The following is a 26,614-nucleotide window of genomic DNA, read 5'->3' on the forward strand; positions in this document are numbered from 1 at the left end:
GGAACAGTGACACCACAACTCCACATCTGTAAGATTTGCTTTCAATACATTTGATTTGACTTTATGTTATGATGGTGGATTACTTTGTATGTGTGCAAAGGTTTGTTATTCTACATTTTATGAACCATTGTCAGATCTATTTATATGACATTCCCTATGGCAAAGAATAATCCTTGTGGCCTATAGGAACCCTCAGTCACTCCCTGTCTGTACATTGTGTACACTTCTCCTTTACATGAAGATTACATAACCTCAGGTGTGTGGTACTCTGATAGGTTAAATAAGTTACTGCATGCCCCTATGTAATGGCTGTAGAAAATAAATAAAATACAAAATAAACAGGTTTTTGAATGTAATGTTTGTATTATCATTATGATTATCCTTATTATTTCAAAATTGAAATACAAAACTTATTTCTCAACAAAGTTAAAATGACTATTAATTTAGATACCAATCAATTTATAGCTTCCTATGTTTTTTTTTTGTTTGTTTGTTTTTTTGTTTGTTTTTTGATGGGGCTGTGGATGGGATTCTGGGGTCTGGAGCCCTGAAGCAGTTGCCCTGGTCTGTGTTACAGTGTTGCTATTATCACATACGTTAATAGAAGAAGTACCTGGACTGGTATTGTAACTTATTGCTGAATAATCAACCTTAAATTAATGCTAATTACAATGTCATTTTTTTTAGCAGACACTTTTATCCAAATTGTCACATAGCAGGTGAACTACCTTTCAAAAATTGTAGAATAAGGATGAACTTTATAAGCCACATGTGTTTTAACCATTGTTAGATTTTGGAATATATTTTAGTAGTTCTTTCATCCTTATTATTTTCTTCCCGATACAAGCTAAATAATAGTCTTGACTGTATCCTTATATAAATCAGCATTGTTTCCTACTACTAGAGCTTAGCATTAGTCTCCAATGGTATGGATAATCACTTTATTCATCTGAAAAGCATTTCTTGCATTCATTTTGTTAAGCCAGATTAAGTTCAGGTGATACAAGTGGGTATCTTTCCAAATACAAATTATTTTAAGTCTGTTGGAGCTTAAATATCAGAATCAGAAAGGAAAGAAGTAACATGCATGAGGCTAAATCACCAGCAGAGGAGTAATGCACCTGTAGTATCATCAAAAGGACACCTTCAAAGATAGCTGTCTTCAGACTGATGAAATGAGGCACAATGTGTCATCAGTGCTGTTATGTCGATGCAGGAGAAATGAACCCTTAAGTTAAAAGCAAAGAGAAGGTGGAATAAGCCGACTGACAGACAGACAGAGAAGGTGATTGGCTACTGCCTCCGGTGAGTCGACCTGCAGGTATGGTTGGGCTATAGAGAGATAACATCCACTCTCCTCTCTGATCTCCAATCACTCCTACTGGTACCCGCATCCTCCACCTGACAGGATCAAGCATGCCCAGACCACAACTATGCCCTCACCTACTTACTTGCTAGACCCCAACCACAAAAACCCCAGCCAAACTCTATGCCCTGCACCACCCCTCATCTGTTCATCTACACTCACCCTCACCTTTTATACCTCTTTATAATCCTCAGTGCTTATCTCTGTCTCAGAAAACACTCAGTTTTTTGCTTTCACACATGACTTGTTGGACAAAATTACCCACCTAAAGACAGGGAAAACAGTTTCTCCTTTAAAATCAGACAGAAAAAAATGTTCGTCATCTTATATCTTTTCTGTTTTACGTTACATGACCTTGTAAAAATGTAACTTGTTTTATACTCTCTTTCTAATTGTATTATTTTAATTTTTAATTTTTATTTGTTATTGGTAATGCTAGCACTTTGGCTGTCGCAGCTGTGTTGGTTTGCCCAGTGCCAACACAAGGTAGAAATGTGTGGATGGATGTTAGGATTTAATATCTCCACAGATATTAAAAACTTGAATCATACATTCAGGTCCTATTCATGACAAATTCTAATGTCATGTCACCTTGTTGCCCCTTGTCACTGATTTCTGATCTTCTTAGACAGGATCTAAAGGTGCAGCCAGAGGGCAGGAGGGTCTAAAGTTTAGGGGGCTCAGAATTCCATCACTGCTATATGCAGATGATGTGGTTATTTAGGCTTCCTCAGGGGGGACCTCCACATCTAAGTCAAAGGCCTTGGTTCTTTGCAGGTAAACAGTGGATTACTCCCTCTGGTCTGCGAGTGAGTCTTTGACCCAAGTGAAGGAGTTTAAGTATCTTGGGGTCTTAAGTGAAGGTAAAATGGATCGGGAGATCTACAGGCAGGTTGGTGTTGTGTTGGCAGATATGCAGACTTTCTGCTGGGCATTGTAGTGAAGAGGAAGCTGAGCCTGAAGGCAAAGCTTATGATTTACCAGTCCTTATATACATTCCATCCATCACCTATGGTCATGAGCTTTGGGTTGTGACCGAATGACTGGGATTGTGGATGCAAGCAACCAAATGAGTTTCCTCCGAAAGGTAAATGGGCTCAGCCTTAGAGACAGGGTCAGGGCACAGAGTAAAGCCTTTACTGCTTTGCATCAAAAGGAGACGAGGAAAGTGGTTCAGGCATTTGATTAGGATGCCTCCTAAATCCCTCCTTTGGAGGTGTTCAAGTAGCGCCCAACAGGGAGGAAACCCAAGGGTCCTTCCAGAACTGGCTGGAGGGATTATGTAGATTATCTCACCTGGAATAACCTCAGGATCCCAAAGGAGGAGCTGGAAAATGTTGCTAGGGAGAGGAGTTGACTTGCTTGGCCTGGTGCATCCATGACCTGACCCCAGATAAGCAGAAGAAAAAAAGAATGGATGGATGGATGGATGGATGGATGGATGGTTGTATAGAGGATGGATGAATGGATGGATGGATGGATGGATGGATGGATGGATGGATGGATGGATGGATGGATGCATGGATGGATGGATGGATGGATGGATGGATGGATGGATGGATGGATGGATGGATGGATGGATGAATTGACTTTTGAACTGATAAATGGAAGAATGGACAGTTGAATAGAGGATGGATGGATGGATGATTAGAAGGAAGATGAATGGATGGAATAATGATCAATCTCTGATTTTCCTTTAGTGCAGTCATCAAGTCTAAAAGTTACTCATTTGATATGTCAATAAAACCAATGATAGTCATATTAGCCAAAGTTGATCTTTGTTTTAACCGCTAATTTGCAATATTTAGCAATCTAATAGGCTCAAGTATGATTGTTGATATGTTAAACATTCATGCCTTATGTTAGCATTGTCAGTGTAGTTACATTGTCATAGCTAGGTTAACAAATAGCTCAAAGCAGTGTTCAAATAGCACAAACTTATAGAGGTGCCATTGACTCTCAGCCTTACTAATAACCCACCATGAATAATGTAAGTTTCATGTACTTTAGTATTGACACATTGTAAGTTATTACATTAAACTTGTTAGGTAAGCACAACAAGCTTTGTTAAAAATGAAAACTTACCAAGATCACGCAAATTAAGGCAACACATGGAAGTTTGGATCAAGTTCCACTAATGTTCATCATGTTCAAACTCAATCAAAGAAGCTGTTTGCTTTTTTGGATACTTCCCCATGTGGTGACAAAGACTGTAAATCTTTTATCAAGGTTGATGTCCTTCGGTGGATTGTGACAGACAAGGCCTGTGGATCCATGTTTCTGGGGGAGATAATGCTTTTAAAAAAAACTTTTTTGGTTAATTAAAGAAAAAGCTTTGTATTCACAAGATGTTACAAAACACTCACTTTTTCCTGTCAGTTCAGCCGAAAAAACAGCAAACAGACATGACTCTTTTTTTGTACTGTACCTATTGAATGCAATCTCTCTTACTCTCTAAGTCATCTCTCTTACACACACACACACACACTCACACACCAGTCCTGATAGCATCTAACAAAACACACTTGCAGGCTAGATAGCGTCCAGTACCTGCTTCAACACAGCTGCTGCAACAAAAGCAGGGAGGAAACCAGGGCTGGAGTTATTAGACAAACACAACTCTGGACGCAGAGAAAGCAAGGTGAAAAAATACAGGAAGTCCTGATACAAGAGAAAAGATTCAGACCGGGAGATAGATGGAGTGAGGGCTACATGGGGATGCTGGGAGGCAGACTGGGAAAGAGACGAGAGGACGTCACAATTTGCATGAAGTATAAGGTATAAGAACATAGAGAAATACCCAAAGAACCACATGATATATTCCTTGCAGAAATGTCTGCCTCTCCTCGATTATTATTCATCTGTAGGATGACATTTTGGGGGATTTCTGACGACCGCAGGGCTTTATAAAGCAGATTTTTGAGTAAAGGCATCTTCTCTGTATCATGATGCATGACTCACTGTCCTTTTTTTTTTCTGTCTCTTTCTCCCTAATCTTGCAGCTATATTTAGTACTGGCATAATGCCCTTCCAGACAGATAGGTTGGCAGCAGCATTTAGCTCTTATTTTCTCTTCTCTTCTGTTTTATCCTCTCCTCTCCTCCTCACACTCAGAGAGTATGAGGGGGAGGATTTACATGGGATCATCACCAAGAATTGACATGGGACCAATAATCAACATAAAACTATCATGGGAGATCATGAATTTACAACTAGTAGTTCTAGTTGGTGTAGGTTGACATCATATACACCAGGTTTAACTTGGGACCTCTTCTGAAGTCTCAATGATGAAACACGAGAACTTTTGAGATAAGTTGGTAAATTGCCACAGTCGGTTGCTGCAAGAAAGCTGTGATGCTTAATGTAGCAAAACCTTTTTTTACATAAGGTTATGTAACCAAGTAAAATATCATATTACATAACGTCACATAAAGTAACATAACTTTACTTCAAGTCACTCCACGTCACATTTTGCCACATTTTTTTATGTTACGTTGCGTTTTGTTAGACAATGGTTTCATTAAGTTACGTTATGTGACATTAAGTGAAGAAACAAAATGAAACCTGACATTACGTGGAATGATTTTTAAAATTACCTTGTGTCAGAATAGGTTATAATGTGATGTGACATGACGGGACAAAAGGTTACACGACAAAAGGTAAAATGATAAAACATAACATGACAAAAGGTAATGTCAGTCTTAAAATTATCACACAAAGAGTCTGTCAAAGATTTGGAGAAGAACAGAAGGATTTTTCCTCTTTAGAAATCTATATTTCTTTAACTAGTAAAATAGTTCAATCACCAGTTCGAAAAGTTGAAGTACAGACATATTAAAAGAAAAAGATTTGGAAGTGAAAGTCAAGGATGATAATATCCATAAGTGAAAGCCCCTGAAAGAGTTATCTTATTATCTATAATCTGTATGAGTGTATGGCTTCATAGTATTTTAGCTGGTAAGGATGGAGGCATCCAGGCTATGTTATTTACACATACTGATATCTTTATCCATTGAAAGTTATCATATTTTAGTCTTGAGTATTGATAATGGTGTTCTAATGATTAGGTTGGATGATAAAGACTCCAACTTTGATGTAATGCTGTCCAATGATTAAAATTGTATTATATGAACTTCAGTATTTATTTTAACCCTCCTGTTATGTTGCGGGTCAAATTGACCCTTTTTAAAGTCTATTTTAGACAATATATGCCTCTAAAACAGTTAAATGCAGCATACAAATCTGGGCAGCATGTGACAGAAGAGGTGTCATGTTAATTTATCAACATCACTTCATAAAAAAAGAAAAAAGTAAAATAAAATAAACAAAAATCTATGTCATTTAAGACTATTGTATTTATCTAAAGGGCTTTCCAATGTACATTTGAAAAAGTTTTAACATTAATTTGAATGAAAACGAGTGAGTTATCCTCATTGAACCGTGATCTGTGAGGATTAAAGAACACCAATGGACTAAATATTGATTTAAATGGTTAGTAATGGAGTTAAAAATTAGATTTAAAAATGTGTATTGGGATTTTTTGGGGTTCTGACACTTTTGATTATTTGAATATGCCCTGGGTCAAATTGACCCAGGAATATTATTGCTGTTCCAGAGAAACAAACATAACAGGAGATGCATTTAAGTCAGAGTAGAGCTACTTTAAAGTTGTGTGGAAATAAAAGCAATATATTTGCCTCCATAATGTTTGGAGCAGAAACATAAAGCCGCATCAAAATGACTCCTTACTACACATGACTGAATGAACTTGATGCCACCCTGTGTGTCCTCACACCTTTGTACTGGACCAACTTCTGACTCAGCAGCACGAATGAAAGGAGGAGAGGGAACAATATTATGTCTCATAACACCACCTCACATCACACACACACCCTTTCTGTACCAGCCTCCCTGGGTGTCACTGTAATCAAAAGTGTCTGTTTACCTTTCATTACCGTCAAAGGAGAGATTACAATGAAGAGACGGGGGAGATGAGGACATTCAATGTAGACAGCAGCAACTATAAACAGTGACAGAATGAAAACAATTGGGTTTATATGAAAAATAAGACATTTCCTTTAATAACATCTGTAACATCACGGTTGTATCCTGGTATCATTTCAATACATTTGACAATGCAGTGTACACTTTAATGGGGACATTACATCTATTAATTGGCATTTATATACTAATACAACATAAAACTGCATTGTTTTCTACAAATACATGATAATAGGGCACAAATGGTGTAGCAGCAAAAAAAGAGTGTAGTTTTTTCTTTATAGATAGGCTACAGTAGTATAATGTATTTGCAGAGAAGGGATTCATTGCAAAGGTACAGCTAAAATGAAGTACAAATACATTTCTAAAGTATGCACGACGTCATACACAAGGTCATGGCTGGATATTAGAGTTTATAAACTGTTATATAGTCTAGTTAGGGGTCTCTATAGGCTAAGACACTGGAGGCTAGACATGGCTAGCTTTATAGTACACTGTACTGTAGATTGCGCAGACACAAAGCAGACTGATGTTTAACACTGACACAGTATCAGGACATTTAAATGAGATATTAATATGTCCAAGATGTATATCAGTTAGAGTTGTGATGTTGACAAACTGGGACACCAATGCTTTCTAATTAATTTGAGGTTTTTGCTTTTATTGGTCAGACTTAGAAATAAAAAATTTGGTCACATAAAGAGCCACAGGGGCTCACAAAAAAAAGCTTATCTCAGCAGCACAACTCTTTCAGGTGGAATGTCTTTGATATGTTGTGCACGTCTGCATGAGTGGAGCTTTTCAGTCTGAGTCAATTTGCTCCTTCACTTCTGCCTTCAAGAGATTTTTTTCTCCAAGTGTCTAATGTACAGCATGTGCTTCACTGTTCACTGAGGCTTGAGTCTCTCGTGTTTCCCAAAACATTTGTTGGCTTGTTCAAAAGAATGAAATATTAACAAGAAAAAATTGATTCATCATAAATGCAGGTGCATAAATAGCTGCAAGGTAGTTCAAACTATAAAGGATTTTAAAATTTTGAGGAAAGGGTTCATTCTCTTTCTTGCAAAAAGTAAGATGAGGAGCTTGATAATACTCCAGATCGGTCCAGCAAATACCGAAGCCACATTAGCAACCAGTTAGCTTAATTTAGCCTAGCATAAACACTGAAATCAAGAGGAAACAGCTAACCTTGCTATGAACAAAAGCACCAACATGTGCCTGACAGCACCTCTCAAGCTAATTGGCAATAATACTTTACATTTTGTTTTTTGAATCTGTATATAAAATCAAATTGTTCCTGGTTCAAAATTCAATGTCGCCAAGAAAAGCTTGACCATTGGGGGTAAAATGTTCAAACATTATAAATGCACGATAAGAAATAGCTGCAAAGTGTTCAAGCTAGCAAACATCTCTGCCCATAATTCCTTTTTAAACTTAGTTTTTACACTATGGTCTTTAAACACACTTATCTTAAGAGACTAGTTCATCAACTGGTGGATTTTTGGGGTGCTGCTACAATATTAATGCTAAGCAAAGCTAACTGACTGGCGCCTCTTAAAAGAAAAGACATGAGGGTGGTATCAATCTCATCTCTCAGCAAGGCAGGAAACTAAAGACTAAAAGCTACAAACGCGTTGGGAAATCCTCTCCTATTCCACATTGTTGCACAGTGTCTGGTCTGTACCCAGAGGACCAGTTCAGTTCTCCTCTTGTGAGACAGTTTCCCTTCAGATTATTGAAAACACACAAAGAAAACTCCTATAGGTTCCTCTAAACTAGAGATCATCACTAGAAATCTGCTATAGCTCCACAAAATGACACTAGAGACTATGCTTATTGCTAAATGTAAAAAAATGTATGCTTACAAGAGCTCTGAAATAACACAGAGAAAGTAACAACAATGCTCTTATACTTGGTCATTAATATGCCGTGATATAGAGGTAGTGATTGAAGCATTGATTGACAGTAATAACAAGCACTGAACAATGGACTCAGCGTGAAAAAAATAATCTCATCTCAGGAAATATAAATACAGAGCTTATCACAGCAGCCTCGGAAACACACTTCTTTTGCTCAAGGCTGACACAAATAATTCAGACTCTGGACTGCTGTGTCAATCAGCAGGATCTATGGATCTGGGGTAGAGTACGGCCATGAATCATGGACTTTCAAAGCTACTGTTTGTCATGTAGCTCAGATGCCACGGGACAAAAACAAAGGTTTGAATGAGAGTAAAAAATGTGCTTAAACTGTGTGACCTGCCATAATGGGTCCTCTGAGCTCTGGATTTAGCCCGCTTGCCGACTGACAAGCTGCTCCAGACCTCATCCTTTCTGAAACGGTCACAGTTCAAATCCCTGTGCCCACCCAGCAGCCAAGCAGTCATGAACTAACATGGAGTTAAACCGTGAGATTCAGTCAGAATATAAACAAGTTATGTTCCAAATGAATAATACTCTCTCCATCCCGGCTCTAACATGCAACAAAAACAGCCATGTTTTCCTTTCAGTGCACTGGGAAAGGCTGTTTGCTTGGTTTGTGTGTGCTGCGGCAGACAACACTGCCCCACTGATTGTTTGAGTTACACATTATAATGTATATAGTCTCCTGTTTGTGGCCTGTGTGAGCCCTCTCTGTTTGAATTCAATACATTTGGGTATCGGTTTGGATGCTGACTGTGTTCATAGCCGGCCACCCAGTGTGACTCTTTATGCAGACGGATTAAAGATGAACACTATCAAAACAAAGACACATTCTGCAATATACACAATATCTTTTCAATCATCTTGACGCAATTATAATAAAATATAAAACAGAGGCATATAATACAATATCAAATGAAGACTTTACAGTAAATTGCAAGTATAAACTATTGACTTATACGCAGTAAAAACAAAAGCTTATGGCTACCTGCATTCATTTCACATTGCATGATGTGTGTAAATATGTATGTGTGCCTGCTATAGCACAGAGCGTGTGAGCCTGTGTGTGTCTGCATTAGCAGTGTCGCCTGTGTTCCTGGCATTATAAGTGTGAATGTTTGTGTGTGAAGCAGTGGACAGCCGCCAGCCCCCTCATTATTGTCATTCTCCTCACTGCCTAAAAGAGACGCAAAGAGAGGCAAAGCGACTGCTTTCAGTCCAGGAGCCCAAGAACGATGGAGACAAAAGGCCCAAATTAAACAAATGCTGGAAATCGGCTTGGAGAGCCAGCCCCGTGGTCAGACACTTTGAATGAGAGAGAACGGCTGCAGGGATATCCCATCTGGGTCTTTCAGTGCGGAGACCACACAGATACACTCACCTCCCAGCATTCAGTGAGACTATAGGTCCACGCACACTGGGGTGCCAGTTCATGTGCATGTCCCATGTCCTTGTGGAAGTGTCCATCTGTCATCTGTGGCCATGTTTAGATCATCTGCACAAAAAGTGGCCTTTATTTCAACCTGGAATCAGCCTCCATGTGCAACTTGTCCTTAAAGAAGAAAAGAAAAACTTCCACTGAAATCCAATCCTCCTCATTTCCTTTGTTCTTGTTTAGCCATAGATTAAGAGTGTTTCTATTGTTCTCTTGTATCTACAAATTTAACTGCAGACCAGAAGCACTCATAGTTCTCCAACCTCCAAACCGCAGCAGAGCAGTCACACACTCAACTGCTTACTCCAAGAAAGATTTAGTCTCTCATAAACACCACTGTGTGCTGCCATTTCATTCTTACATTCCCTCCACTCATGGGATGTGTTTTTTTTAGCTCTACATGTCTGTACATGCATGTGGACAGACAAGGGATGATACATTGTTTGGCTGTTCACACACACACACACACACACACACACACACACACACACAAACAAACACACACACACACACACACACACACACACACACACACACACACACACACACACACACACACACACACACACACACACACACATATGTAGATCTATTTTCAGGCTGTAAAGCTGCACTTGAAACTAAGCTAGAGTGCTACTACAGGTTCTCGTGTGCTTCTATCAACACTTCCAATAATTGTCTGAGGTCCTGGATGTTAATCTGTGTGCTTCATGGCACTGATGCTGAGAGTGGGTGGTGAATCTGCAGGGTTGGTGGAGGAAAGGAAGAGAAGGGAAGTGGATGGACACATCAAGTTCTCATGGCTTCACACCTGGAACAATCAACAGAACATAGATTAAGGTTTCTCTGATAAAAAGAAATCATCTCCAGATGGATATGCATAAGAACAATACAAGAAAAAAACTAGATGAGGGATTTATATCAGAAAAAAATAAAGTAAACAGAATTAACCATGTTCACACAGCCGCCATTTTCCTGTGACATCTTGCTCACTCTACAATGCTGTTACTATGAAGTGCTTCTGGGTTTTAATGCTGCGAGAATGAATGCAGTGACAAATCTGGAGGGAAATTGGTCCATAGTTGAAGTATAAAAAAGAAAAGAAAGCAGTGAATGGTAGCATTTACTCACTTGCTTGCTTGTATTTCCCTAAGTAAATCTAAAGGTAACCTTAGCATTTAGCCACTTCCTAATTACCACAAATATATGCTAAAAAATTGTCTGTTATCTCATAATAGCAAATGGGGTTTTCAATATGTTGCTTTAACTTAAAATAATGCACAATGTCCTTTGGGGGATCCACTTTCCATTGACCTCAGAGCTGCAGATAAATCAGGAAACATGATCTTTTAGATTCTCAGTGTTTTTACAACTCCTAAAGACACATCAGTGTGACAATCTAACAGCTTCTCACTCTTAGCGTAGTATCTCAGGAAAATGGCAGCCATATGATTTTAGTTAATGGATTAAAATATGTCTCTGATCATGATAAAATGATTATGTACTGTATGTATGTATTTTCTCTGCAGACATGATACTGTCTTATCTCATGAAGATCCAAGAATAGCCTGACTATTGTCGCCAATGAATTTATTAATTCAATGGACAACGACAACGGAATTCCTTCGAGCAGTGCCTGTGTTCTTAAATTGTTGCTTTAAAAAAACTTCTGCACATCATTTTATCATATTGCTTGTATTTTATATTTTAATGTTTGTTGTCGTTGTTATCTGTCTGTTTTGTTTACTATGACGTGTGTTGCTGCCTCTCTTGGCCAGGTCACCCTTGTGAAAGAGGTCTCGATCTCAATGGGTCTTTTATCTGGTTAAATAAAGGTTAAATAAATAATTGGGGGGCATTGCTTTTTTTCACTGAGACTGTTTTTTAATGGACTAACCTCTGCTTGATGGGAATATATAAACTCATTTAAAATCACCTACTTTAACTTCTAGGGTAGAGCTAAAGTGCTGACTTAACATTCAGTAGTCGAACGTCTCAACCATACTCCATGCTTCAAGCAGAGAGGTTTTACTGCATCAAAGAGTCCAAGCAAGTGAGCTTCTCCTTAACATGTAGAATATTTAAGACCTAAGCTTGAATTGGATTTTGGATTACCTTTGAGGAGTGATGGGAAGACGCTCTGGAGCAAGAAAATACATCTTCAGTCTGTACTGAGCCCAGCATGATTCAAATTGAACTTACTAAAATGTGTATTTGATTAGTATTAAATATTGGCAGCTACCTATGTTTTAATACTCAGCCCTATCTTTGTCTTATATTTTGGTAACATACTGATATGTTTGAAAGTAAATGAGTAAATATGAATGATTCATAAATAACTAATACAACAGGTACGATATTTTACCATATTTTATGTGTTTTATGAGGACCAACCTGCAGCGTTGATGGTTGAGCTTCCGGTTTTTCCGACTGCAGCTCTCGGCTCTGATGGTGCAGCGACACTGACAAGACGTCTCATCCAAAGCCCACTTCCTCCCTCTGCAGGGGCGACAACTAGGCCTCTGAGATGGCAATGGCGATGGAGAAGGAGGTGGAGAGAGAGAGGGAGAGAAGCTAGTCGGAGGGGGTGAAGGAGGAGGAGGCGAGGATGGAGGAGGGAGAGTTGGGAGAGTAAGGGTCCTGGATGGAAAGAGGTAAAGAGTAGTAAAGTTAGCTGAAGAATGAATTTATAATCTACAATTATGTAAACAGCTCTGTTAGTCTGGATTGAAGTGAGCTCAGTGCTAACATCAACATGCTGATGTGATATCGCAATGGTGATACAAACATGTTGAGCAGCAGGGACTTTCACAATGTTCAAAATCTTAGCTCTGTAAGATACCATACCATTATCAGCTTAGCACTAAAAACAAAACACAGACAGCAACATAGGAATACTGTTAGTCTTGTAGCTGGGATACATTCAATATTTGACATAATGATGGCGCTAGATGAGCAAGATACAACTGTTTAATTCTCAGGAATGTGCCAAATAAATGTCCTTATAATTCATCTAATAAATACTGAGACCTTTATTTAATTTGAACACCACCTGACGCTGGTGCTACAGGAGAGGACAGAGCTTATTAAGAGTCTGTAGGCATCAATATGAGGGGACCATGACTCTTGAAATTTCAGGACACTATACCTCGTAGTTGTAAAGATATTTCTGTCCAAACTTAAATTGCAACAATGCAAGGTCCCAGAGATACTGCTAAGTTGCTGGTTATGCTAGCTCATGTCATGAGCATGGCAAAAACTGAAACACCAGCTTGTTAAAAACTGAAGTGCCAGGCTGACATCACCGACACCACTCAGTGTGTGTGGGAGATGTGTGACTAATGAGGGATACTATTTCTTCAGCAGCAGACAAACTTTCTGCTCTTTCTGTCGGCCCGTTTTTCGGTCCGTTTCCATGGCTATGGTCACTTAGCTGCCTTCATGAGGCCTCCAGTTTCTCCTTGAGACGCTCAGTACTTTCTCTGGCTCTGAGAAAGTTGCCTGCGTCACTTGGTCCATTAACTGGAGCTGGTTCTGCCTCAGTCTTCCTGGGAGGCTGGCGGTCTTAATGAAGTGACTTAATGAGGCAGAGAGGGGCCATCTTTGTTCATGTCCTGATGACCACGCCTGTCGCTGGCATGGATAGAGGAGGTGGCATTTAAGAGCAAATTACACAGATTTCACCCCTGCCAGTATCTGAATAAAGGCGGTTTGAAGTGATGGATGGGTGGTGAGGGACATCACACCCAAACCGAGCCATCTCTGACCCCTGGAGACTAGATAATGACTGACAGCAAAGTGAAGTGGAAGAAGAGCCACAGGGAGAAGGAGACCAACTCTGTTACTCTCCCCAAATCCCCAAAGTGAGTGCAATTTCCTGTCTAATTTAGGACAAAAATCATGTCCCAAAATCTGGAAAGAAACAGCTTTTTTTTGGAGTCATTGGTTTAGGACTAAACTCTCCATGATATAGATTTTCTCTACGTAATGTCCCAGAGAGTGACATCATGACGTCTGCGTGTGTGTTTGTGTGAGAGAGTCCTTGACTGCTTTAGCTGTAAAACAAATTAACCTTCAGTATATCCTGATAACCTAGTTTTTCTCCCTGTAATCCAAATATTCACTCTGGTGCTAACAGCAGAAAGTACTGTCTAAAAACACACACACACATAAGAACAGAACTAAACTAAAGGCTTGTAACCGAGTTGAAGTGTTGTGTATACTGAAAATAATACGCACACAGCTCTGGTGGCTTCAGGTGTCTTATGCCTGGACTTCCCTCTTTCCTTCTTCTTTTCTTTTCTTGTTGGCTTCACTAAAGGCCTGTAAACATCAGAAACACAACATGTTAAAGTCAAACATAAATCAGTCTCCCTGCATCTTCTGAGTGAGCATATCAAAGTATCCTCATATGAGCTGAATGTGCTGCATGTTTTATTTAGAAGTATGCTGAGATTTATTTTAACTTATTCTTTACACTGACAGTTTCTGATATAAATCATAACTCTGCCATTTTAGGGTCTGTCTTCTGTTTAAGTAAAAGTTAAAAAAAATGTTTTTAGACACTTGAGAATGACGTTGACGTCTTTTATTTCACAATGAGGGGCTTTGTAGAAAGACTATTGGGTTTCATATCTGCAGTAAATTATGGGGAAATGTCAAACAATTCATGCCAGAGTCCCAATATGATTTATCTCCTAATGTGATTTTTACAATTGCAAAGCTCGTAAGTAATGCCCTCAAGCAAACATTTAGACCCATAAAACACATGATAAATCTCTTAATCAAAAAAGGATGCTTACATTTGAGTCTGACCATCACATACAGTACATGCTCTCGAGAGTTCACAACAGATACTTGTCTGTTATCAGGTTTTTGCAACTTTATACAACTTTGTATCATTCTTACTTTGTCATATCTGTCTGTTTCATTGGTTCTGTTGTAGCAGGTTAATACTGAATATTTACTGTATTTCTAGAATGATCAATATTTGAAATCTTGAACCCAAGAGCTTTGCATGTTATTTACTTTTTTTCTTGTTTGCTGCTTATATCTTCTTCCGACAGCAGTAGCTAAAAAACAAGTTTGAACAAATAAACATTTCTGTTCATTAGAAACTATTTTGAAGATCACAGGTTTAATATAATATAATGCTCTGTAATGGAGAGTATGATAATCCATAAACTGTGTGTTACAGTGTGGATGACACCGCTAGGGGGTAAAGTTGGTTTCTTAATGTGAAATGGGGTGGTCCGTTATGTCCCTTTATTTATAATAACAATAAGAGGAGTTATTTTATGACTAAAAAGTGATGTTTTGAAACAGTTGGATCAGTTTTTTCTGGAAGGAACTCGGGTCTATTGAATGTTTGTTCTTGCTGGAAGATAATAAACTATTTTGCTGCACCTTGCTTTGGACTTCCACAAAGATTCATTTTAAATTTTTGTGAATTTAATATCTTTCTATGGAGTGTTGACAATAGATCCAGATTCATCTTCTGGTCCTGACCTAGACTTTCAGATCTGATACACAACTAGTAAATCATACCTTTATTATTAAGGGTTTTGTTTTAAGCAGGCTCTTCTTATGAAAACCTCCTAAAAATGTTCTCTGTAAAGTAGCTGATACATCCTATCTTCTCCATAAAAGCAAACTGTCACTCGATGAGCCAGGTCAAGTCTTCGTCCAACATAAACACACGGTGAAAACATCACGTCAAACAATCTTGCTCTGAGAAAAAGGAAACAGACTTTCTCAAATGCTTCTGACAATGCGAGGCTCACTGACAAGAAGTTGATTATATATAATTTTAAATGGACAAAAATCAATTTCATCGGGGCGCTGGTTTTATTCAAAGGTTAAATGGTGTGCCTCATCTACAGAGGGGACAAGTCTTGTCACATCATTTGCAGGTTTGACTTCCTGCCTATACCCAACTGTCTTCTTCTTGAATTTCCTGGCTCTCTTTGACTATCCCATAAAAAATGGCATAAATGCCCCCAAATAAACCCATCCCAAATCAATGACATGAATATAGGCTTGCAGGAAGAACAGACAGTGCCCAAAAACTTGTCACGATTCTGGCCTCAGTATGACTGTTAGCTTTGTATTTGAGCCTGTCCTTGTTTGACTTTGCTGTCTCTTTATTCAAATCCTATCTGCTGCAAACTGCATTAAACACTATCAAATTATGGAGACAGTGTTCACCGGCTTAGCTCCAACATTATTAACAGTCTGTACTGCTGCTGCTGCTGATGTTTTTGGAGCTCTAATTCTCTATCATGGTTCGTGACTCTGCCCCGTCAGTCTGTGAGAGAGCACATGGCAGGGGAGATAAAATCATCACTATGGTGACAACAGGATGCGGGCTGTCCCTGGGGATGCTGGGAGAGAGTCACACAGATGCTAACTTACTGAGGGGCAAACACACACACACACATGCGCACACACATGCACACACAGATATGAATGCTCACACACATTCAAAAACATTCACACGCATTAGTAATGACACACGGAGAATGTACACATGATAAACGTAGAGATACAACTAAACCAAACAGTTATACAGACACATGAACCATGAACTGGATAAAAGACTGTATACACACACATACATAGGAATCCTTTATTTATGTCCCCATCTTAACAGGAAGCAGAGGGACATAAACATTAAAGATGCAATCATATGATTGTCTGGTCACAAACAAACATCAGGGACACAAGTGAAACATTCCTGTCATAGTGTTCAGCTGAATACTACCTTAACAGAAGTCTTTATCTGTTTTACATATTCACCTAAACACAGTGACTTCAACTAAACCACAACAGTTTTCTGTCATGCTTTATTCCGTTGATAACTGAAAATCAGAGGTTTGAGTACAGTTTCAGAACGCTCAGATTTGGTTGCCTCACTATTGATGAACCATCACAGTCGCTGATCTTCATCCTGTCATTTTCAAATTTCTCACAGAGACAAACCTTCACCTCTGATTTTAGACATTTTGTCGACACCTGTGATAAAGGTAGTACCTCCTACCTCGTCATAATTTTGTCCTGTGAGTAAAGTGACTGTAGGTAGTGTCCTTTAATAAAAACTGTCATCATGCTTTCGTTCTTTCTTTCTTTCTTTCGTTTGTTTGTTTGTTTGTTTGTTCTTTCTTTCTTTCTTTCTTTCTTTCTTTCGTTCTTTCGTTCGTTTGTTCGTTTGTTCTTTCTTTCGTTCTTTCTTTTTTCTTTCATTTTTCTTTCATTTTATCTTTCTTTCTTTCTTTCTTTCGTTCGTTCGTTCGTTCTTTCTTTCTTTCTTTCTTTCTTTCTTTCTTTCTTTCTTTCTTTCTTTCTTTCTTTCTTTCTTTCTTTGTATTTCTCATTAAAATCTTTGTCATGGAAAATGTAAAATAAAGGCTGTTTCTGCAGAGCGAAGTACATCACTTTGTCTGACCCATGCCAGCAGTTTCAGGCATGAAAAACAATCCCATTGAAATAATCCGTCTTATTGCTGAAGAGGCACTGACATTTGTTTTCATCTGCTTCATAATCAGCTAAAAACTCCTCAGTGTAGCTTTAAAAGCATTTAGAACTGATTGCAAGAAATGCACAGTATTACAAGCTAGAATCATTATAACAACCCTAATTCCAAAAAAGTTAAGAAGTTGTGCTGATACCAAACAGGATGGTCCCTCTCCTTTTCGGAGTGGAGGACTTTAGGTCCACTTTTTACCCCCCAGAATGTCAAAAGATACTTCGTTAGACCAAAGCATAGTTTTCTACTTTGCCTCAGTCCATCTGACATGGGCATGGGTAAAGAAAAGTCACTGACATTTCTAGATCATATTTGTATATGTTTCCTTCATTGTATGGTACAGTTTTAAACTGCATTTGTGGATGCAGCAACACCAATCTATTGCAAATAAACCAAGTTAGTTGGAAGATGTTCATCCAGATGATTTTTAGCATAACACAACTATTTCAGTGTTTTGTTGTCCCTGTCCCAACTTTTTTGAATTGTGTTGCTTGCATTAATTTTTAAATGAACATATATTTTTCATTTAACAATAACATTTTTCTGTTTTAACACTTGATTTTTGTGTCCTTGGACCAATTTCAATTTAATATAGCCTTTAAATGACTTGCAAACTATCACATTTCGTTTTTATCAACATTTTTCACAGCATCACAACTTTTGGAAATTGGGGTTATAATTTTGAAATTTAGGATTTTTTTTTATCTTCCTTTCGAATAAAGTTTGTTCAATTAAGGCAACCTTATGAACTCCTGCTGTTTAAACACACCACACAAAAGTAACCCTGTCAATTCTTCTCTGTTTCTAATTATAAACCATATCTGGAAACCAAAAACCCTGACACGTATTATTAATTAGCATAAATATTGATGAGGTGATTACGTTGTTTCTTTATTTAGGAATGGTATCCAAATGTCCAAATCTAACCAAGTGATCAATCTACTGAAAATGAATATAAGAACAAGTGTATGACGAGCCCCTTACAGCAGTATGGGTTTTATCAGAATCGTTGAGAAAGAAATACTCCACAGACTACCTTCTCCTCATCAAAAACACCATCAGTAGAATTCTAAGAGACATTAGTGAATGTGGCTGCAGAGAGAGGGCTTTGTAAAGTCATTAGAGATGATTGACTGTAAGGTTTCAAGACAGCAGCTCACTCACGCACAGTCATGAATAGGAAATGAAAGAGATTGAAATATAAATTAAAGGAAAAGTTTGATAAAGTAAAATGTGAAAACTAAATGTGTTACCTTGCTGTAGGTGTTGACTGAAGTTCTTCTTTTAATCTGCACACACATAAAACAGACACTTTCAGTACAAAGGTGCAGAGAGGTTAGTAAAACAACAAGTAAACAACACATTCTTGAGTACAGACAGTGATATGATAAAGTGTTATATTACCTGCACTCACACTGGCTGTGCTCGATGAAAGGCAGCTCAATAAGCTCGTGTTTCATGAAGGACGTTCTCATCAGCTGCACATAGATCAGATAAAATATTATTTTACAATCCTCTCATTTATAAACATGAATCATCTGCAATGAAGCAGGTAGTGAATAAGAACGTGTGTACCTCCATGGTGAGTGTGTGTGTGAGTATTGGAACACACTCCAGGGCCTCATCCGTGCAGCAGCCGCCACATCGCCTCACTGGCACACAGGATGGGACAAAGAGATGGTGGGTCTCCCCTGGCAACTCCCGCCAAACCTCGACCAGAGTGTCCCGAGGCTCACAGCCACTTCGAGAATAAACCTCCAACCACCGCCTCACTGGTGGAGACATACAGAAACAGAATCAATACAGTCAATCATTGGATTCTTGAAGCAGTGCAGGGTATTTTGCAGAAACAGGGAGCGTACCTTCTCGACCTTCCCTGGACTTTGGGGAGTCTGCTGGCCGCCAGTGAGCGAGCTGAGGGGAGGAATAAAAAAGCGAATGTGAAAAGCACTGTCTCTAAAGGGTTACGTTTTCTACTCAAGTTAATCAGTTACATTGCATTCAGGATAAGCACATTAGAGTTATGACAAGTGATAGCAAAAACCTGACCTCGAAATGAGGGAAGCTGGAAAAGATATTTGACTCAATCAAAGAAAATCAACAATTTTCAAAAAAGGGAGTCCTAACATAGCCCATATGTGTTTGAGGCTGCTTCCTGTGATTTTTACTATGAATGTATGCAACATATCAGCATATCCAGCCCAAAATATTTTAAAGCTTTGGTGGGAAAAAAACGGAGCCTCTTTCTATCCAAGATCTCTCCACCTGATGAAAGAAAAGCAAAATATAACCAGTGAGAATGGCTATTAAAAAAAGTGATTCATTCAACTGAAAGTGCAATTAGGATTCACCTATTGTTTATCAATTTACCAGTCAAGTATATTTTCACTCCCAGCTTACTTATAGATAAACCAGTCAGTCTATAAAATGTCAAAATTAGTGAAAAAAGCAACATCAACTTTCTTCTTCAGTCAAACCAACAATGCAATGGTAAAAGACCCTTCATCAACTATAATCAATGGCACAGACACACTCTCACACGTTAGATTATAACGGCAGACCTGCAGTAGTTTGACAGCTACATCAAACAAACATGTATCATGTAAGGCTGTGTTAAGAAATGTTTTCTGAACTAATAGGGCCCATGAGTCTCTTTGAGCCTTTAACTGAAAATGTTCTACCTGCTACCTTTGCCCCCATTTCTATCAGCTGATTACAGTGTTTGAAACACTTTCAGTAGCTCCACAGGAAGACAGTAAGAGGATCTGCCACCGGATTTATAAACAGTGAACTGTTACAGGCGGTGTGCAGCTGGAACTGACAAGCCAGACACATCATAAGTGTGATGAATGATATCAATCAGTGGTTTGTTGAATATGATTTCGAAGCCTCCAGTCTGGCACTTTGTTCGCCTCTTTCTTGATGTTGTTTTTTTGCAGCCTCCAGTGTGATATTGCTTTTATATTGAAGTTCTACAGGTAGTGTTTAGGGGTCAAATAAATAAATAAAGTATCAACAGGTTATGTGTTTTTGTTTTGTTGAATCATCATTTGGATCCAAGTAAACCCAAAATTTGGCAAGAACTGTGCTGTTGGCGAAAACAAACAAAACAAGCAAAACATTAACTTTCAGTCAGTGCTGTAGTACTCTATATCAGCCCTCATGGGATTTGTCTTGTCCAATCGGATTAGTTGGTTGGAACTAGCTGTTACAGAACTGAAACTGTTCTGTTATAACATTTGAGTGTCCATTTGAGAAAACACACTTCTTTTTACTTCCTCACGTTAGTGTCACTTTCCAGCCACAAAGAACATTGATTAACCCTCCTGTTATGTTCGTTTCTATGGAACAGCAATAATGTTCCTGAGTCAATTTGATCTGGGTAATATTCAATTATCCAAAAGTGTCAGAACTCCAAAAAATCCCAGTGCACATCCCAATTTTTAATTCAAATGTTTAACTCCATTACTAACCATGTAAATCAAGATTTAGTCCATTGGTGTTCTTTAATTCTCACAGATCATGGTTCAATGAGGATAACTCACTTGTTTTTTTATTAAAATTAATGTTAAAACTTTTTTTAATGTACATTGGAAAGACCTCAATATAAATACAACAGTTTTACATGACATAGTTTTTTGTTTATTTCATCTTACATTTTGATTTTTTTTTTATGAAGTGATGTTGATAAATTAGCACAACACCTTCTTTCACATGCTGCCCACATTTTTATGCTACATTTAGCTGGTTTGAAAGGCATATATTGCCTAAAATAGACTTTAAAAAGGGTTAATTTGACCCACAACATAACAGGAGGGTTAAAGAAACACTAGAATGGAGAAAAGTGAAAAATGTGCAATACCCCCAGATCTCTAGCAAAGTACAGTTTTGAGGTAATCTCCTTTTCTGCTTTCCTTCCTGTTAAAATATGCTAAAATGAACATTTCAAACATAAGTATTCCAAGGTTTAGTCCACTGCAGTTATTTGCTACTATATAGCTATATAGCTTTGCATATATAGATAGTACATTCAAAGTCAGAGACACTTGAAACCACCTGGTTAAATGTTTACCCAGCGAGAGCAGGTATTCTGAATTATTGTTGGTTACTGAATAAAACAAGCTTACAGCTGGGCTGTTTTCTACACATGGGTACATGGTGAAAGAAACACCATAAAACACTGATACTTGATTTCTGGTGGTATAGGCCTTTTACAATTACATACACAGTAAAATGTTATAGTAGTTACCTGTTATGCTTGTGACCCTGTGTAGTTTGAGCTTCTTCTTGTGTTTCAGGTGTCTTTTGATATTCACCAAAGACTTTTCCAATCTAAACTCCTCGGATGGTGTCATTCAAAAACAGTTTGAACCTTAATCATCCCATATACTCAGATTCCAGAAACAGAAAAGTGTTGAGAATGAAAATACATTTGGGTAGCAGGATGATCGAACTATCTGATACATCTTGTGACCATGGGCCCCACCTCTGGATCAGAATCACTGAAGTCTAACAAGTCCTACTTAACAAGCTAAGAGCATGTGTCTTATACATTCAGGAAACAGACTTTATCATCTATAATGTCATATAAGCCAGAGGACATATTTTACTGCGGAATGAGTGCAGTAAGTACATTTTGCTGATAATATTTCTATCACTCTGTTGTGAAAAAAAATTGAATAAAGGACTTTTTTGTACTTTTACATGGATACATTTGTAATTTTACTAAAAAACTGAATACTCATAACACTACATGAAAACACACAGAAAGAGAGACTGAATTTACACTATTGGGCCTCTGTGTATGTGTGTGTGTGTGTGTTTGTGTGTGTGTATGTCTGTGTGTGAGACAACCAAGGCCACCTGTAACACTTGTAAGGGAATGTAGACTTTGTCCAGTTGCCCCCTTTTAACTGCTCCACCCCCTCACACACACACACACACACACACACACACACACACACACACACACAACACACATACTGGTTAGACCCACGCTGATTCTGAGTTAAGCTGGGACTGAGGCCATTTTGTGACTGCTAGTATGTGGAATTAAGTAAGTGTGTCTTTTCTGTCCGTCTTTTCGATGGGGATAAGATTACCTCCTTTTGGCTGCCACATTAGTAAGGGGCTGGCACACAAACACACACACACACACACACACACACACACACACACACACACACACACACACACACACACACACACACACATACACACACTTCTCAGTGCAAACCCAGTGCCATCTGTACTGGTATTGTCTTCTGTCTAGCTCCCTGTCTCTACTGAAGCACACTGTACAGATGGGATAAGAGAGTGTGTTACTGTGTGTGTGCCCTACAACTACACATCCTCTCTCCCACACTGATCTTCATCACTGGATAAAAAAAAGATGACCCCTTTTTCAGATGCGCTGACAGACGGAATGAGAGTAGAGAGTCTCCAATGAGAGTCGGCAGCTGTGAGCAGGTGAGGATGCTTTTTTGAAGCACTTTGCTGTGTGCTGTGTAGTGTCTACGATGATGCATCACTAAACATACAGTAACACAGTCAGGGCTGAATCCCACACTGCTGCAGAGCACGGCCTGTTCCTGATACAAGTCTCCAGACATAAATAAAAGAAACCAGCACAGCTCTCTCAGTCATGTGCCTGCCCCTGTGTGTGTGTGTGAAATCAAGTCCAGATGTCACATTGAGGACAACCATTTTTTATTGATGACGGTCATCACCCTGTTTTTGAATCAGCCTACACCAATCAAAGTCCATGAATAACTATAGGTGAAACTTAAAAAGGCACAAAACCAAAGTACAAAATGGACCCAGTATTAACACAGAATTAAGGTACTAGATTTACTTGACACTGCACCAGTGGGTTGTTTTGACTCTGTGCTATGTTGATGGTAAATATTTTTTTCAGACCCTTGAAGAGACTTAACACTATAAAATTGAAAAAGTGCTCCACATTTTTATTAATCACGCTTAAAGCTGCTGTTATAGGAATGGTGTAAAGAACGTTGTTTTTTTTCTGCTGGGTTTGGAGAAAAGGTCATAATGCCCATCGGTACTCATCGGTAAGTGGAGTAACTTGAGACTATTGGGAAATCTCTTCGTTTTCCAAAGCCTTTGTATCAAGTAATGTTATTATTCCCCTCGTTCCTGTTATGACGGACCAATCATAGCTAATCTCCAATCCTCTTTCCTGATTGGTTAAGGGGTGGCCCCTACTGCGTCCTCCGATTGGTTATGAGTCCGGCACTATCATGACTGCACACACCGATCTATAGGGGGGCTAAGAGGAAATCTGGTTGGGAGGGATAATGTTGACATTCGAAGTCCCTCTCTCTGAACAGATGTTTACTCTGTGACTACCAACAGCAGCCTTACGTATTATCAATGCCATTTAGGCTACCTATCAAATATAGGTGAGACATGCTCTGAGGGACATCTCCATGTTTATAATAAACTCAAAAGCAATGGTTGAGTAATATTGAATATACTTATTCTTTTCTCGCTTGTGGTTAGAAGAATACATCGATGCAAATCTGATATTGGTGTAGTTATCATACCAAGCAAGCAGTTTGTTTGCCAAACTTAGCAGATAGACAGGAAACAGCTAGTTTGACCCTCTCAAACTGTTAAAAAAATAGCTCATTAGTGTTTTTGTAACACATGAACCATGATGCTCTAACTTGTGATTCTAATGCAATAATCATTTAAAACAACAAACAGTTCTTCATTGTTATGTTATGTGCAGGGCAATTTCTTGGCCAAGTAACAAGCAAGAAATCCACAAAATTGAAAAAATACCATTTATTCTGCTCGTTATTTTGTTCTAATGAATCTCAATAAACCTTGTCTGATGTTTAGAGGTGCTGGAAGGCAGACTAACTGACATTGATTTGGACCAAACCTTGGGAAGTTACCTCTTGTTTCCGAGCTATCTGGTAACTTAAGATAACTATGGGGGTTTTCGAAACAAGCTGCTTTTAAGAACATGAGTAAGCATATTTTCCAACCTTTTCACACATTCTTTAATGTTTGTTAATAATGGAATTTTTGGTCCAGCTGCTTTGAAGCCTTTGTTTTTTTTACAGTTTAGTGTTTGGACCAGCCAACTGGAGAGGGTCTTCTTGATTTATTGACCTAAGTGAAGATCAGGTCAAATGGCATGCTGAAGGAGGATTTTTCACAACCTGGCAGCCCAAAAGTAGCTCTTAATACTGATCTACAAAACTTTGGTTTATTATTTACTATCTTTGGATAAGGTAAACTTAACACTGACCACTTAAAATCTCATTGATCCATTTCTGTCACTGGACCTGAAGTGACAGGTGTTATTGACCTAGGGGATAACTTCCTCAAAGTCCCACATGTTCATCACCAAACCTCCTCTATTCCTCCTCCTCGTGTTACTTCATGCTTATCGAGTGACCATCGATGTCAACTGGAAACAAATCCTCAGAAGCTTGTTGTTGGTGCCCGGCTGACCAGTTCAAGCAAGCAGTCAATAGGGTAAAATGTATTGGCCTATACATACCTTGGCATGGGACGTCGGTATTCTGGTGAGCAGCAGGAATTGAAACATTCCTAGAATAACTTGAAGCATAATCCCCATTGTGCAGGAGTCCAAGGGGCACACAAAAAATATTTTTTGGACCAATCCAAAAGAAGAAGGTCCGGCTGTGTCCTTCCTTCAGCTCTGTGTCCGATCAAATACGCAGAAATCCCGCTTTCATTCTACAGTCTCCCTTCCTTGTAAGGACACCCAGGGTGGCATCCTCAATGTTGGATTAATAACTTTGTGTTGCTGTATTAGAGACTAGAAGGTTGTCTTGATAACGCCAGGAGCCAATCTAAACTCGATTGTGACTTTGTGATATCAATTAGTAGAGTCACAGGCTGATCTGGAATAACCCCCCTTCAGAATTTTCTCATATAGCCTACACAATAATAGTAAGTGGTACCTATTCAATATCCAGCCAGGGCAGCGGGACCTCAGGATCCTGATATTTGAATGAGACTTATTTAAACTTTGAGTTATGTCTTCCTTCATGGATTTTAGGGCAGGATCAATCTATTGGTCTTGATCCTATGAAACCAGTCTGGGGGTCCGGGGTGGCGTGACAGGAGGCTCATCCAAATTCCCGTTGAAACGTACTGCGATAATAAAATCCTCTGTGTGGCTTACAAAAATTTCCACCTTGTTAAAGAATATTTTCTCCGGTAAATATTCGCTGCTGTGGACCGACGTGCCGCATATTCGTCTCCCCGGCTCGGTCACAGTCTCTCCACACTGTCGCTCCCTCTGAAAATGTGACGTTTCCCCTCCTGGCGCATCTTCCCTGTTTTTATCCTCTTAAAAACATGGCTAGAGTGACATCCTGCACTGACATGGCAGCGCAGGTCCAGCGGAGCCGGCAGAGCAGCAGACAGACACAGAGAGGTTTGGAGAGGTAGCAGTCCTCATTAGTTGCTGTGATCGGTTTCCTCATTTCCTTTGCCCTTGAGACGCACGCAGCGTAACCATTGCGCTGCCAACTTTTCCAAACGGGACACGCGCACTGGATACAGGTGCAGTCTCTCTATTAGTCCCAAAGTGGGGTCAGGGGGCTCTTGGGGCCCATTGCAAGTGGGTAACAGGACTTAAGTTGCCACGATAACATAAAGGTCATGTCCTGTGATTCATATTGAACCTGTGTGTGTTTTAGTTTGTTTACTATGACTTAAACTCTGCTGTTAATTCTCCAATTTAAAGGGCTGAGAATGGTAAATGGGATTAAATTGATTGAGATGCAAGCTGCAAGTTTTGCCAATTTATTTATCCGATAAGTCATGAAGTGCAAAAAATGTTCTTTTGATTTTCTTCTTACGCTTTAATAATTGACTTCATATTTTGTTTTGGACCTAGAGTTGGACAAAATAAGCAAAGAGAAGATGTCACTCCTGAACCTGTGGTTAGGATTTCTTACGTTTTGTAGACTAAAAATCATACTCCAAAATGTAGTTAGATTAGTTGATAGTCCATGTGAAAGTATTGGCATGATTGCAGTATCACATGAACTTAGTTCTTTTTGTGGTTGACTATGGGAAGAAGATGGCAAATTTTGTTTAATTTATTTTCTGAAAAGAACTTTGGAATCAATTTAGTCCAAACAGAAGACAATCAGGTGTTTAATTTATTTTCAATAACTCGGCAAGTGGCGAGTTTTGTCTTTTAGTCAGGGCAGAGAATGTCATCTGTAAAAGTATGAATTTGGACCATTAAACATGTGGATACTGAGGGATTAATGAACATTTTGTGACAACAGGATAACTACATTATTAAAGCTCATTAACCTGACCATAAGAATCGTTTGAAACCGTTC

General features: G+C 38.8%; 1 protein-coding gene across 1 annotated transcript; it reads right to left on the reverse strand.

Moving 5' to 3' along the window:
• Positions 1-6,418: 6,418 nt before the first annotated feature.
• vegfba (vascular endothelial growth factor Ba) lies at positions 6,419-25,743 on the reverse strand. Its single transcript, XM_034689242.1, has 8 exons — positions 24,787-25,743; positions 19,112-19,163; positions 18,825-19,021; positions 18,654-18,727; positions 18,503-18,538; positions 13,964-14,047; positions 12,119-12,364; positions 6,419-10,535 (listed from the first exon to the last, which is right to left on the reverse strand). The coding sequence occupies exons 1-8, from the start codon at positions 24,862-24,864 to the stop codon at positions 10,514-10,516; spliced, it is 789 nt and encodes a 262-aa protein (XP_034545133.1). The 5' UTR covers positions 24,865-25,743; the 3' UTR covers positions 6,419-10,513.
• Between the last annotated feature and the right edge of the window lie 871 nt (positions 25,744-26,614).

This window comes from Notolabrus celidotus, chromosome 8 (assembly GCF_009762535.1).
Source record: "Notolabrus celidotus isolate fNotCel1 chromosome 8, fNotCel1.pri, whole genome shotgun sequence".
Classification (NCBI taxonomy): Eukaryota; Metazoa; Chordata; class Actinopteri; order Labriformes; family Labridae; genus Notolabrus; species Notolabrus celidotus.

What these genes read in the sequence shown, in the direction of transcription:
- vegfba (XM_034689242.1), bottom strand. Translation starts at nt 24,864, where the DNA reads ATGGGGATTATGCTTCAAGTTATTCTAGGAATGTTTCAATTCCTGCTG. An exon ending in CACAGCCAGTGTGAGTGCAG is followed by an intron (nt 18,539 to 18,653) that starts GTAATATAACAC and finishes ATGTGTGTGCAG; the next exon opens with ATTAAAAGAAGAACTTCAGT. An exon ending in CTCAACCATCAACGCTGCAG is followed by an intron (nt 10,536 to 12,118) that starts GTTGGTCCTCAT and finishes TGATTGTTCCAG; the next exon opens with GTGTGAAGCCATGAGAACTT.